Source organism: Asterias rubens, unplaced genomic scaffold, assembly GCF_902459465.1.
Source record: "Asterias rubens unplaced genomic scaffold, eAstRub1.3, whole genome shotgun sequence".
NCBI lineage: Eukaryota > Metazoa > Echinodermata > Asteroidea > Forcipulatida > Asteriidae > Asterias > Asterias rubens.
Genome location: NW_022985740.1, coordinates 13,170 through 28,140, shown reverse-complemented (window position 1 = coordinate 28,140; position 14,971 = coordinate 13,170). Strand labels below are relative to the sequence as shown.

Below are 14,971 nucleotides of genomic sequence, written 5' to 3'. Positions count from 1 at the left end.
TCTTTCAAGGGTATTAAAATAAGATTTACATCAGAAATCAACAATAAATATACACCAAGTTTGTTAAACTTAGCCATCAGTGTGTGGCAGACACCACTCCACTGCTCTGTCAGTTGCAGTTATAACGTTCAAATCACGAGCATTGACTCGATACTGAAATGGTACAAGACGATTCAGCTTCTTACGAAAGTCACGCATTTCTAGACCATTGTACTTCATCACTTCGCCAAATGAAGGCACTTTAGTCAATGGTGGTACCCCGAAACCCCCGCCCATAATTTGTGCACGCAGATATGCAAGAAAGTAAGCGGAACTATCAAAGTAGTCCATCCAGGTATGAAGTCCAATATCAAATTTACGTAGTAGATTTTTTAAATCTCTGCCTGTATCCAGACAATATGCTACAATACATCTTTTGTATTCTTTGTGCTCAGGTTTACAGACAGCCTGAGGTAGAAATTCAGCCCAGTTTATTGTTTCAGTAACAATTACTGAGGAGCAGTTACTTTGGTTTAGAAGGGGTTTAAATGTTTGTAAAAGCTTCCCAAAACCAATATAGTCAGCAAGATTGGATGTGAAGATGCGGTCATAGTTGGACATCTTAAGAGACTTGTGAATTGAAGGAAAATCCATAGAGTTGGCCAGAGAAACTTGCATATAAAGTCTTCTCTGCTGAATTAGATGTTTGACTTTCTGTATCAGGTTTGTGATGTAGTTGTGGTACATCACCATAGGGGTTGCGTAGGGTCTGGTCTCAGACTCCCTCACTCTCAAGCAATCCCACACTCTGAAGGGATGTGAATCTGGTCTGACACAGTAATCAAAGGCATAATCCTTTGGGCTTGCATTTTGATTTTTCAAAATCACCATGTCAAAACCTGGATCCGTTGAAGCTCCACGTCCGGTTAGTGTTGGGTTATCAAATGACATTGTCCCTTGTTTCGTCTCTTTGGGGAGGAACAAACCATGGTCAAACCATTCTTCAGTTTGCTTTTTAACAGCAGGTGACTGTGAAGGATTGGTATAGCAATACTTCACACTATCCCCATGCTTTTGTCTAAATTTCTCAAATGCAGTTTGTCTTTGTTTTCTGAGATTTATTGAGGATTGTATCTTTCGTTGGCATTCTAGTGATCTCCATTTGTCCCAAACTTGACTCATGACTGCAAGATCTTTACCTTGAACTTTGACCAACCCTTGAGTGACCTCTGTGAGACTTTGAGGGGTCATCTGAATGAGCTCATCCAAGCTGGTCTTGATCAAGTCATACTCTTTCTTTGTAATGTGAACTGAGTACCAGATGGTAGTCAGACTGCTCTCAATTCCCTCAGTGTCTGCAAACCGAACCAACATAAAGAGAAACAAGACATTCCTTGCCATGACAAAAGGGTCAAAGTCATTGAGAGTGATGTAAAGACTTCCCTGGTACCTGGCAGGGAGGGAAGCTGCTGTCAAGACAGTATTGCGTAAGTCTCCGCAACCAGCTGACAATATATGATAGTCCCTGTTCAAGTCAGTTTTCTTTATTGACCCATCAGACCATTCATTGTTATCAAGTTGCAAGAAGTCTTTGGCAATAGTGTTTCCCAAATAATAAGGGGAACCACCCTGTCTGTCTTTTTGCATTCTGAAGTTTAATAGTCCAATTTGAGCTGCTGTTGATTTGATGTCTTCCTTGGCCTTGATGCAAAAAGCTTTATGGTTGACCCAATCACTACTTTGACACTCTCTGTTACAGTACCATGCTATGTTGCAACCTGCACACTGAAAGAAATAGATAGTATTTTGAAGTGGTTAGTGTATTCATTTTTTTCCAATAAAAAATCACAATTGTTATTTATCAAAACCAGAGAAAACATTAAACAATAGCACCATGTATTGTTGCAACCTCCCCACTGTAAAAAAGAAGTTTCAATGCAGTATTTCAAAGCTATCAAAGTATAAGGTTTGACAAAAACGATCCTTCAAACAAATCTTTTCTTGGTGCTTGAAAAGTTTTTGAAACATTCTTCTAGACTGTGCCCTTTTTTCGCATTGTTGTGCATATTTTTTAGCATGCACATGAATTAGATGCACATAATATTAATTTACACACAGATTCATACATACAAACATACATATAGGGCATTTGTATAGTGCCACTACGTCAAGAACGCAGCGCATTAGATAGGATATAGAGAATGTTTGATACACTTCTTAAATTAAAAAAAGAGTCATAAAAATAGACGTTTTTGATAGATGTCTTAAAACCCTCCAATTCTCACTTTATTTATGAAAATAAAGTGTGCTCAAAACATTTTAAAGATTTGTTCAACCAGACAGTCTGCAAGTATGATATTCAAGGAACGTGAACGAAGATTCAGTTTCAATGAGGTAAACCAATGAAAAAATGTTTTATAACATTTGTTGCCTTTATTCTGAGGGTGTTAGTTGTAGTTTTGAGAATACTGGCGTTCTACCAAGGCTATGAGCAAGTTCGATTGTGCACCAAGGTTAACTAAAGATTGACTTTTTTTTACTAAAACCAGGCTGGTCGACCATTGGTTGACTGCTGTGGTAGACCATTTTTGGAACCAGCCTCATGCCCATGGTTTCTTCCTTGGTCCCAACAGCCTGTTCCATACTAATATGTGTAAAGGGCAGAAGGGAACCAGTGGTACTATAGCGAAAACACAGAAGGCAATGGAGTGTTGAATACAGTGGTACCGATGGTTGACTAAGGTTCCAAACGAGTCTTTCGAGTGAGTGCATCACTGCGCATGGTCGTTTCTGGTCAGTAGTCGGCTAAATGTGCGCACTAGAACTTGCTCTCTGTGTATAAACAGCAAAAATCTACCCAGTGTTTTAACAATGTAAATTATTAGACTCTGGTATGTCTGCTGCCACCTAGTGGCCCATAGTCCCCAATTCATCACATTAAGTTTTATGATGTAAGGAATTGAGCTTGACTTATATTCAGCATTCATGACAATATGTGAGAATCTTGTCTTGAACTTTCCAAATTCACAACATACCTCTTTCATTGTACCCTTCTTATTGCATTTGTTGCATGATCTTGTTCCAAATAACGGACACTCTCTACTCCTATGTCTAACTCTGTCTCTGTGTTCACATGTTGAGCTACAATACTCCGCCATCTTGCAATCAGGACAGTGAATGGTCTGTTCCAGTTGAACTTCACAACGCCAGCAATGTCCACGCTGAACGTCCATGTTTATTTCTTAGAAACAAAGACAAAAAAATAGTAAAACATTAAGGCCTGCGCTAAACGTCGCACTTTTGTCGTGTCGACTCAAACAGTTGTAAAATTAGGAAAAAAATTAGACAAAAGAGGGACGTTTAGCACAAACCTAAGTTCGGCACTGCCGTGTAGCACGGCAAGCCTTATCGTGCTACACGGTACGGCTCGACGCGGTGACATACGTCGCGCTCTTGCCAAATCGATTTGAAAACATTAGAGTTCGGCTCGGCAAAAGTGCGACGTTTAGCGCAGGCCTTAGTTTTGCTAAATTAAACCACACTTTTGAGATGTTTTCTACCTACATTGTATCACTTGTTTTTTCAAAGAAAACATTCAAAGTCTGTCTTGCCTTAAGAATAAGTAAACACTAAAACAAGCATCTCGATAATAACTTCTGTATAAAAAATGGCACTGAGTACAAATTCTGAATATATTCTCACTGTTTTTTGTTTAAAATTAAAGTTATAAGTTATTCAACACCTTAGCATTCATTTAATAAAAAAATTAAAAAAATAGAAAACACACACTCTTCTTATACTGAAATACAAATTTTACACATTAACAACGATTTAAACAAAAACTTGCAATTTTCCTACTCACCTGGTATAATATTTTTAAATGGGTCAGTTAATACAGATATCCAGATGAATTATCATGAGTTCATTGTTGTCGACTTCTAGTTGGTTTATTGCACACAAAAAAAACATCCATACATGTACATAGGAAGAAGGAGTCTTGGACATGTAGCACCATGTATCAGCCCTGGTTGTTATTGCACTGTGCTGGGTATTTCCCCATTGTAGAGTTAGTCTGGTTCCCAGACCCAAAAATCTCCAACTAGGCTCTGTCAAATTTAACAAGAGACGTCAAGGAATCTTTGGTCATTGAACCAGACTAGTGTAGAGTTGTACAGTAGCATTGACCTTGGCTGTATAGCGCCACCACACTTTAGAGCGTTGACATTTTCTCATTCAATGTAAACAACACAATGACCCTCATAATAAAAAGTACCATGTTGCTGAACAAATATTTAGGGCTTTGATAACACACTATTCATTGTCATTCTTATATATTCTTATAAAAATACAAACTTTGTTCAGTGTCAAATTTACTATTGAATTTAATTTTGAAAAGATTAATTCAGCATTCTAGGCTTATATCGTTAGCTTTTTATTATTCAAAAAATCTTGTAGAGTATTTTTTATGGGAGGGCTCAACAAAGTTGAGCCTGAATGAACAACCAAGGAAACTGAAATATATTTGCCAAAGACCTTGATATTTTATTCTCTTAAACTCAGCAGTCATTTCATCTTTATCAATCTTTGAACGCCTTTTTAGTATACAATTATCAGGGGAAAAATTGTTTCTGCGCATAGTTCAAACTTTAGCTCTATCTAGCATGCATGTAACTTCTTCCTAAATGAGGAAGTAAAGTAACTTTGATCAAGTATTGACATGTAATTGACTGATGAATCCGGTTTACTACAATAACAACAACATATTTTACACCATTGGTTTGGGGAAGATTTCAATTCATACACTTGGGGGTCCTGTTCAAAGCTCACAATAACAAGCCTTTAGTTTAACTGTTCCTATTTCACTGCAACTAAAAAGTAGACAATAATTGTGGTTAATAAGTAAGACCGTCTTTGCACACAAACAGTTTCAGTCTTAAGATTGTTTGTATTAGATTGTAATTCAAACACATTGCATTGTTATTGTTTGTAAAAACGGGTAGTTTTTGTACCCCTTTTGTTTGGTTGCGTTTGTATTTCTTAAAGGCAGTGGACACTATTGGTAATTACTCAAAATAATTATTGGCATAAAACTTTACTTGGTAACGAGTAATGGGGAGAGGTTGATGGTATAAAACAATGTGAGAAACGGCTCCCTCTGAAGTGCCATAGTTTTCGAGAAAGATGTAATTTTCAACGAATTTGATTTCGAGACCTCAGATTTTGAACTTGAGGTCTCGAAATCAACCATCTAAACGCACACAACTTCGTGTGACAGTGGTAATTTTTTCTTTCATTATTATCTCGCAACTTCGATGACCGATTGAGCTCAAATTTTCACAGGTTAGTTATTTTATGCATATGTTGAGATACACCAACTGTGATGGCTAGTCTTTGACAATTACCAATAGTGTCCACTGCCTTTAAGCGCTTTTTATTGATTTTATAAAAAGTGCTAATAAAGTTATAATTATAATCATCATTGAAACAAATAAACAAATAAAATTAATTACAATAACTCTCTTAGTTCCAACATTAATAATAGCCCATCACCATCAAATATTAACAAGCAGTTTGGATAATAAAGCATAAAATATCTGACAGACAGTCAAAATTAGTTACTGTGTTTGACCCTTCACCACAAAATGCATTGTTATTAATTACTAAAGCATGCAAGGCATATTTATTTGCATAAACATTGTAGGCTACGAAGGCCAACAACTTCTTCATAAAGTTTCAATTGTACTCATTGTTTGTCCACAGAGATTAGACCCTGCTTTGTAACTGAAAATGTTCCTACAGTCTAAATACTATAACTTAAAATCTGGCTTTGATCAGATTGTTATTAAAGCTACAATTATATTAGAGTGGTTTTTTTTTACTGGTCGCTGAGTCATACAAGCAATTTAGGTCTCTAATGTTTAAAGGGGTGTGTTTGATCGCTCTATACTCCAAGTTAAAATGACACAAGTAGAATGCACTCTTCATAACCTTCCTACAAGTTACGCAACTTTTTGACTGAATGAACAAAAGTTGACCCAGGTGCTATACATCAATTTACTTGGTTACTGACTTACGATCTCTTTACCAATACTTGTGTATTTAATTGTATGGTTATTTACATTTGAAAGCAAAAAACTTACTTATATTTATGCGGCATTATACAACTTTAGTTTATGTACGAGGTGCTTGCAAATCCGTATTAATAATTAATGCTAAAAACTTAAGAGTAAATACACCACTTCAATCCTCATTAAATATTCCATAAAAATGTTGGGTAGTATGATTCTTTACAGTACGATATACATGTACCCAATCAGAATAAGCTATATTGAACTTAAGTCAAACTTCTTTTTGTGTTAGCCATCAGTATGTGGGACGTGGGACATACCACTCCACTGCTCTGCCAGTTGCATTTTTATTACTGGAGTCAAGTCATGAACATTGGCTCAATACTGGAACAAGAAGATTCAGCTTCTTACGAAAGTCACACATTTAGCTTCTTACAAAAGTCACGCATTTGTAGACCATTACCTAATCATTTCACCAAATGATGGTACATTAGGGTGATACCATCTATCTTTGAAATGATTGTCAGTTTATGTAATATATACATAAGCATGAAGTGTAAACATTTTTAAGTTACCTCAAGTTAAAGTGGATTACAAAATTGCCTCAAAACCAAGTTGGTATTTAAATCTAAATGCTTAGTCCGATGATTTAATCATCAATTTTCCAACATAGACATTTTTCCTTTTGTTGAAACTAAGCTATTTCTTTGATTATTGATTTTGGTAACACTTACAGGTGACAGTTTGGAAAGTCATTTTTATATAACGACTCTTAATGATGTAATGTCAACCTGCTCTTGCTTACTATAATTTAGTGATCAGAACTGTACGCTTCAAAAATAGAAGTAGAGACAGGAGAAGATACAAATATACCAAGCCCGGATGCAATAGAAATACCACCAATTCTACATTCGGAAGTCCAAACAGCTATAAACCAAATGAAAAGAAACAAAGCTCCAGGCACTGATCAAGTGACAACTGATATAATGGTAGTAGGTGGGGAAGTAATCATTCAAGAAATGGTCACCTTATTCAATGACATTCTGAACAAAACAAGGATTCCAAAAGACTGGAAGGAAGCGAAAATTATCATACTTTTCAAGAAGGGAGACAAAAGCGAAGTTAAGAACTATAGGCCAATAAGCCTTCTTTCGCACCAGTACAAAATATTCATAAGAGTAATACACAACAGAATAGAAAGGATCTTAGATGAGAATCAACCAAGAGATCAAGCAGGATTCAGGAAGGGATACTCAACAACAGACCACATGCAAGCAATTAACCAGATCATAGAGAAGACAAACGAATACAACTTACCACTATACATCGGCTTTGTGGACTTCGAAAAGGCCTTTGACTCCATAGAACATCCAGCAATGTTTAGAGCATTAAGGAACATAGGAATAAATGAAACCTACATCAACCTCCTTGAAGATATATATTCAGATGCTACAGCTAAAATTCATCTTGACAATGAAATATCAACCGAAATCAAGATATCCAGAGGGGTCCGACAAGGCGACCCACTGTCTCCAAAACTCTTCAACGCTACTCTTGAAGAAGTTTTCAAGAAAGCAGAGATGGAGGAGGAAGGAATAAACATCAATGGAGAGATGCTGTCAAACCTACGATTTGCAGATGATGTGGCTATATTCGCTAGCTCCATCGAAAGCCTGGAAAGACAATTTAACAGGCTCCACAAAGAAAGCAACCGACTGGGACTTAAAATGCACAAAGGAAAGACAAAATATATGACCAACATCGACTCCCAAAGTCTTGTCAGAATCGATAACGACATTATAGAGAAAGTGCATGAATACAAGTATCTTGGCCAAACATTAAAAATGCAAGACACAACCAAAGAAGAAGTATCCATAAGAATCAAATCAGGATGGGGTCTCTTTGGAAGATACAAAGAAATCTTATGCGACAAACAACTACCAATTTCCCTGAAGAGAAGAATGTTTGACCTATGTGTACTCCCAACAATAACATATGGATGCCAAACATGGTCAACTACCAAACAGATAAACAAGAAATTAGCCACCACGCAGAGAGCAATGGAAAGAAGGATGCTAGGGATTAAACTGCAAGACCGGATACCCAACCAAGCAATTAGGGATATAACAAAAGTCAAAGACATTATCCAATATGTCAGCACAATGAAATGGAAGTGGGCAGGCCATGTGTCAAGAATGACAGATAACAGATGGACCATAAGAACCACAGAATGGCAACCCCGAGTAGGAAAAAGATCCAGGGGCAGACCGAAGAAAAGATGGAGGGATGACATAACAACGTTGGTGGGGGGGACCTGGACAAGGATAGCAAAGGAACGGCATACCTGGAAAGATCTGACAGAGGGCTACATCCTGCAGTGGATGGACAATGCCTAGATGATGATGATGAGATGATGTGGCAGATACCACTCTACTGCTCTGTCAGTTGCATTTATTCTGGTCAAGTCACGAGCATTGGTTCGATACTGAAATGGGACAAGACGATTCAGCTTCTTACGAAAGTCACGCATTTCTAGACCATTGTACTTCATCACTTCACCAAATGATGGCAAATAAGTCAATGGTGGTATCCCAAGACCCCCTGCCATGATTTGTGCACGCAGATATGCAATGAAGTAAGGGGCATTGTCGAAGTACTCTAACCAGGTAGGCGGTGCTACGTCAGTTAGGTTTGCAAGAAGGGTGGCAGGATTCCTGCCTGTGTCCTTTAAGTATGATTCAGCAATTAGTTCAACTTTGTCAGATGTGTCGCTAGGGAAAAATTCAATCCAGTTTATCGTCTCAGTAACAATTACTGAGGAGCGGTTACTTTGGTTAAGAAGGGGTTTGAAGTTTTGCAGGAGCTTGGCAAAGCCGATGTAGTCACTGAGATTGGATGTGAATATCCTGTCATAGTTTGACATTTTAAGAGACTTATGAATCGAAGGAAAGTCCATACAGTTAGCCAGAGAAATTTGGAAAGAAAGCCGTTGTTGCTGGATGAGATGTTTGAATTTCTGGAGGAGTTTTGTGATGTAGTTGTGGTACATCACCATAGGGGATGAGCAGGGTCTGGTCTCGGACTCCCTCACTCTCAAGCAATCCCACACTTTGAAGGGATGTAAATATGTTTTGATACAGTACACAAAGGCATAATCCTTTGGGCTTATATTTTGAGTGACTGAGAATTTCATTTCAGTTATACAACCCTGAGGTATGTCAGCTTCACGCCCTGTTAGTGTTGGGTTATCAAATGACATTAGTTCTTGTTTTTCTTCTTTGGGGAGGAACATCCCATGGTCAAACCATTCTTCAATTTGCTTTTCAACACTGGATGACTCTAAATAATTTGTGTGAATGAATTTCCTTCCCTTACCAATTTCTTTATTACATTGATCAAATGCAGTTTTTCTTTGTTTTCTGAGATTTATTGAGGATGGTTTCCCTCGTTGGCATTCTAGTGATCTCCATTTGTCCCAAACTTGACTCATGACTGCAAGATCTCCACCTTGAACTTTGACCAACCCTTGAGTGACCTCTTGGAGGCTTTGAGGGGTCATCTGAATGAGCTCATCCAAGCTGGTCTTGATCAGGTCATACTCTTTCTTTGTAATGTGAACTGAGTACCAGATGGTAGTCAGACTGCTCTCAATTCCCTCAGTGTCTGCAAACCGAACCAACATAAAGAGAAACAAGACATTCCTTGCCATGACAAAAGGGTCAAAGTCATTGAGAGTGATGTAAAGACTTCCTTGGTACCTGGCAGGAAGGGAAGCTGCTGTTAAGACAGTGTTGCGTAAGTCTCCGCAACCAGCTGACAATATATGATAATCTCTGTTCAAGTCAGTTTTCTTTATTGACCCATCAGACCATTCATTGTTAGCAAGTTGCAAGAAGTCTTCAGCAATGCAGTTTCCAAAATAATAAGGGGCACCACCAAGTCTATCGGTACGCATCAAAATGTGTTTTTGTGTTAGTTTAGCTGCTGCTGTTGTTGTAGTTGCCTTTGTCTTCTTGCATAACTTCTTATGATTGGCCCGATCACTTCTTTGACATTCCTTGTCACAGTACCATGCGTAGTTGCAACCTCCACACTGAAAAGAATGAATGAATGATTTAATATATAAACCTTGATTTTGGAAATTATGTTTTTGTGATTCCTAGATTTGAACCAAAAAGATGTAAAATAGGGATACTGATAGTGCCTGAAGGTAACACTTTTTTCTAAATGGGTCATTCCATGTCAGACCGACACACTTTTTTACCTCATGTCTTCCGATTTGGATAAAAATTGCTGTGCTTGTAGGTCCTAATGAGCAATGAATGCACACAAATTTTTAGCCCGATCGGACTTACCATGTGGTCAGGGCAGAAACCACTAAAATCTGACATTTTTAGGGTAAAATACCACCTTTTTGGGGATTGATCCCAGCCCTCCAAGGTATTCAATTTGTTTGTTTGATTTGTTTTGATTTTTGATTTTACAATCTTCGAAAGAAATATTTGGGGAAAATATGGCCCACCCCCCAAAATAAAAAATCCTGGGTGCGTCACTGCTGATAATTTAAATTCTGGTTCTGGTTAAACCACATCAGCCATCAACAAGACAAAAATCACACCATGAACACTTTAAGTAACTTTAAAAACAGAAGAGTGAGTTTTGTTGGTGGATTTATTATGTAAGTATATAAATTGACTAATTTGTAACCTAACAACTGTACAAAAATAGTCATAAAATTGTAAATTTTGAAGAGCCAAGTTGTTTCTTGGTTGATTCTGATAGAGGAAGACATGCTCTATCAAGTGATTTTTATTTTGTTGATTTTTGGAATGGTGTTTTGTTTCAAAAATTGGGTCAAAGGTCACGACAACATATTAAAGATCATGGTGACTTGTACAAAAATAGTCATAAAGTTGTAAATTTTAAAGAGCCCAACTGTTTCTTAGTGGATTCTGATAGAGGAAGACATGCTCTATTAAGTGATTTTATTTCAATGATTTTTGGAATGATACATTATTTTAAAAACTGGGTCAAAGGTCACGATAACATAATAAAAATTACAGTGACTTACATTTCAGAAAATTTATTTTTGACAAAAGAATTGATTTCAGCATGCAATTCTCATCATTTTGATACCAAATTTGCATATGTGTGATGAGAATTGACATGGTTATGACATATTTTTACCAAAAAGGTGGTATTTTTCCCCCAAAATGTCAGATTTTAGTGGTTTCTGCCCTGACCAGTGGTGGGGAAACCACAATGGTGGGGAAACCACATATAAGAATGGGCTTTTTCGAAAAGATTTGTGGGTTTTACCTTCAAGTAGGGCTACATGGAGAAGCCAACATACATCCTACCTGTTTCATTGTACCCTTCTTATTGCATTTGTTGCATGATCTTGTTCCAAATAACGGGCACTCTCTACTCCTATGTCTAACTCTGTCTCTGTGTTCACATGTTGAGCTACAATACTCCGCCATCTTGCAATCAGGACAGTGAATGGTCTGTTCCAGTTGAACTTCACAACGCCAGCAATGTCCACGCTGAACATCCATGTTTATTTCTAAGTAACAATAAAGAAACAAAATTAACTGAATTAACTTGATACTCGGCAATGTCCGTAAGTCAGGGTATATAACGTCAAGGAAAAAACTAAATGTGCATGAGATCTTCAACACAGGGCTGGATAGCTCAGTTGGTAAACTCACTGGCATGATAATCCGGAGGTCACAGGTTCAAATCCTGCTCTAGTCAACTTTTCTTTGTTCAATTCAAAATTAGTTGAAATTTAGCTAGTCAGCTTCCTTTGTGTTTTCTTTTTAATTCATCCACAATTGGCTACATCTGGTAGTTGATTTAATCCACTTTAGGAAAATCTATTTGAATTTATTTAGTGGTTTAAAGTTAGTTCTTTGCTTTTTTAACACTTAATACTCACCTTGAAGTCAAAGTACTGTTTTCATAAACCAATCCTAAATGTTTAGAGATGTTTTTGAGTTACTATTCGAAGTTAATTTTCCTTTCTGTTGTCAGTGTAGAAGTCTGGATGAAATTCTGAAAGTTATAAAGTCTGTTGGTCTTTTTTATGTAAAAGTTCAGCTGCTATTGCTCAATCTATTCCCAAAAGGGGGTTCCCTTGATGAGAAATGGCATACTTCACTAGTGATGTCAAGCCATTCAGACAAAACAACCTCATTTTATGAGTTTGCATATTCTAGCATGAATTGATTTTGAACAAAAACACCCACGCATGTTATTTCCTCCTACCTTTACAAATGTACCTAGTCACGCAATGAACAGTAATCTCGGTCTGGATGCCAGTCTTTCAGAGTGTCACATTCATGCTTAAAACCTATGGTTTTGGCTCTGGCAACAGTGCTCTGCCTGCCTAATTGAAGTCCCTTACTGAAATGGCATGTTTTCAAAATAACTGAGTGATCCTACGTGGTAGCTGAAGCCATTAGCCAAGCCATGGTTTCGAAGTAAACGCATTTTTCACTTTGTTGTCAATGTTTTTAATCCAGCAACAACAACAAAAGTTTACGCTTTCAAGTTCACTGTACTTTGTAATGTATGAAAAGTACAAGTAGTACTGTACATACATTTTCAATTGTTTGTCAGCAATCATTACCTGATTTAATAAGCACCTGTAAATTCTTGCATGCCATGCATTATGTTGAAACACTTCTCACCATGTTTATTTCGCACATTTAAACATGCCAATATGATCTCCTCTCGACCATACAGAATGGACCCTTGGTATGAATATTTTTTTAATATATATATATATATATATATATTAGTCTTCGCTTTGCGAATCATGTCTCTTCCATAAAGACTAAGAAACCGTACCCAGTCTCTATCCACTTCAACAGCCCCAATCATAGTGTCATTGATGTTGAACTTCTGGTGATTGAAGCTTGCAATGGTGATGACACACACCGTAAGAATAGAGAATCACACTGGATTCACCAACTCAAGACAGTCAAACCCTTTGGACTTAACATAAACACTGGTGTTAAATAACTTCTCATTACCCTCCACTTCACTTCTGCCTAAGAACTTATATGTTGTATATATTCTGTACATAAAGTATAAATTAATCTAGTTTAAAGTTGTTTTTATAAATTCATCACTGTAACTATCTGATGTAAGTAACACCCCCCCACTTTTTTTCCACAGGTCCCTCATACCTATTTTTAAAATCATCATACCTTTGATCTTGCTATTCTTATTAATTGACCATTGTTACTTGCATCATGATGCAACTTGCTCTCTGATCCTACCCTTTCATGTCTCCCTGCATTGTTGTCGAACAATACATTTACCACTTTTATGGTCCAGTAACCCATCCTTTCATTCTAAACATACTTTGTCCTCGCCACTTCACTCCTATTGGTTCATAGCCACCAATATTGTCTCTGAAATAGAAACTTTGATTGGCTGTTATTTTCCCGCTTCTTTCTGGATCCTTTCCTTAATCCCTTTCCCCCTCTCTTTTTCTATAAATGGATATGTATTTGTTTGTACTTGTTTTATGCCTCTGAAGAAGGTCCGGATTGGATCGAAAGCTAAGGCCATCTACCCTATTCATTATATATATATATATATAGACAGGTGATCCCCTGTCTGCCGCTTCCTAGGTTGTATCGTTACCCGGGTGTGATCCCTGGCTACACGGCAGTTTGCGGTTTAATGGCTTCTGACAGGCACCCCCGAACAAAGATATTGACAAAATTTGGAGACCACCAACATAGGGCTAGATAGCTCAGTTGGTAGAGCGACGGCACATTAAACCGGAGGTCGTTGGTTCAAATCCCGCTCTAGTCAATTTTTCTTTGTTCAATCCAAAATCATTTAAAAATGTTCCCAGTCAGTTTCCCTTGTGGTTTATTATTTGATATATATATATTATTTGATATATATATATTATTGCCCATATCAACTCATTTCACCCCACCATAAAGTTCACTACCGAACAATCTCTCACCAGTGTGAACTTTCTAGATGTGACAATAACCAAGTCTCCTAATGGCCTTGTCACAGATGTTTACAGTAAACCCACCGACACCCACCAGTACCTTCTCTCCAATAGCTGTCACCCTAGTCACTGTATATATATATATATAAAATAATAAACCACAATATATATATATACGCTTTTGGTGAACAAGATGCAATGGCACAATTGTCACAAAAATTTAACCGCTGCAATGTATTAATTCTTTGATCAGCTTTTCCATCTTTTATTTTCAAAATACATGATGCATTCTCTATTACACTTTCTTACAAAATTAAAAGTATTTCCAAGTAAAACGTCATTTACTTACAAACAAGCAGTGTTTGTAACTTCAGTTAAAAGTTAGGAATCAAGTTTGTTCTAACAAGTGTACAGGTATGATGAATGATTTCATATTGATACAAAATGTTTAAAGGCAAAGAATACTTTTCAAAAGTATACTTTGCGTTCAAACATTTTTATTGGATTAAAACAATGGAACCAAATTAAATGCTTCTAAACCCCAAAACAGTTGAACAATCAACAGAAAAACAATCAAACACATGAATGCTTCTAAGTGAACCCCCCCCCCCCAAAAAAAAAAAAAAAATCAAACAATCAATAGACGAAAAATCAACCAATCAAATGCTTCAAAACAAAAATCAAAAACAAAAATCAAACAATCTTATGCTTCTAAGACCCCAAAAACAATTGTATGCTTCTAAAACAAAAATAAAACCCAAATCAAACAATCTAATGCTTCTAAGACCCCAAAAACAATTGAATGCTTCTAAAACAAAAATAAAACCCAAATCAAACAATGTAATGCTTCTAAGACCCCCAAAACAATTGAATGCTCCTAAAACAAAAATAAAACCCAAATCAAACAATCTAATGCTTCTAAGACCCCAAAAACAATTGA

At 36.9% G+C, this 14,971-nt stretch overlaps 2 protein-coding genes and 1 non-coding gene across 3 annotated transcripts; 1 reads left to right on the top strand and 2 right to left on the bottom strand.

The window, feature by feature from the left end:
* Positions 1 to 51: 51 nt before the first annotated feature.
* LOC117306597 lies at positions 52 to 4,038 on the bottom strand. Its single transcript, XM_033791081.1, has 3 exons — positions 3,842 to 4,038; positions 3,015 to 3,220; positions 52 to 1,764 (listed from the first exon to the last, which is right to left on the bottom strand). Exons 2-3 carry the CDS (start codon positions 3,210 to 3,212, stop codon positions 70 to 72), a joined length of 1,893 nt encoding a protein of 630 aa, XP_033646972.1. The 5' UTR covers positions 3,213 to 3,220; positions 3,842 to 4,038; the 3' UTR covers positions 52 to 69.
* A 4,401-nt stretch (positions 4,039 to 8,439) lies between these two features.
* On the bottom strand, positions 8,440 to 12,168 carry LOC117306602. Its single transcript, XM_033791088.1, has 3 exons — positions 11,989 to 12,168; positions 11,408 to 11,613; positions 8,440 to 10,140 (listed from the first exon to the last, which is right to left on the bottom strand). Exons 2-3 carry the CDS (start codon positions 11,603 to 11,605, stop codon positions 8,440 to 8,442), a joined length of 1,899 nt encoding a protein of 632 aa, XP_033646979.1. The 5' UTR covers positions 11,606 to 11,613; positions 11,989 to 12,168.
* A 1,639-nt stretch (positions 12,169 to 13,807) lies between these two features.
* Positions 13,808 to 13,880, top strand: Trnan-auu. The gene has a single exon. It is a non-coding gene; the product is annotated as a tRNA-Asn (tRNA).
* The last annotated feature ends 1,091 nt before the right edge of the window (positions 13,881 to 14,971 follow it).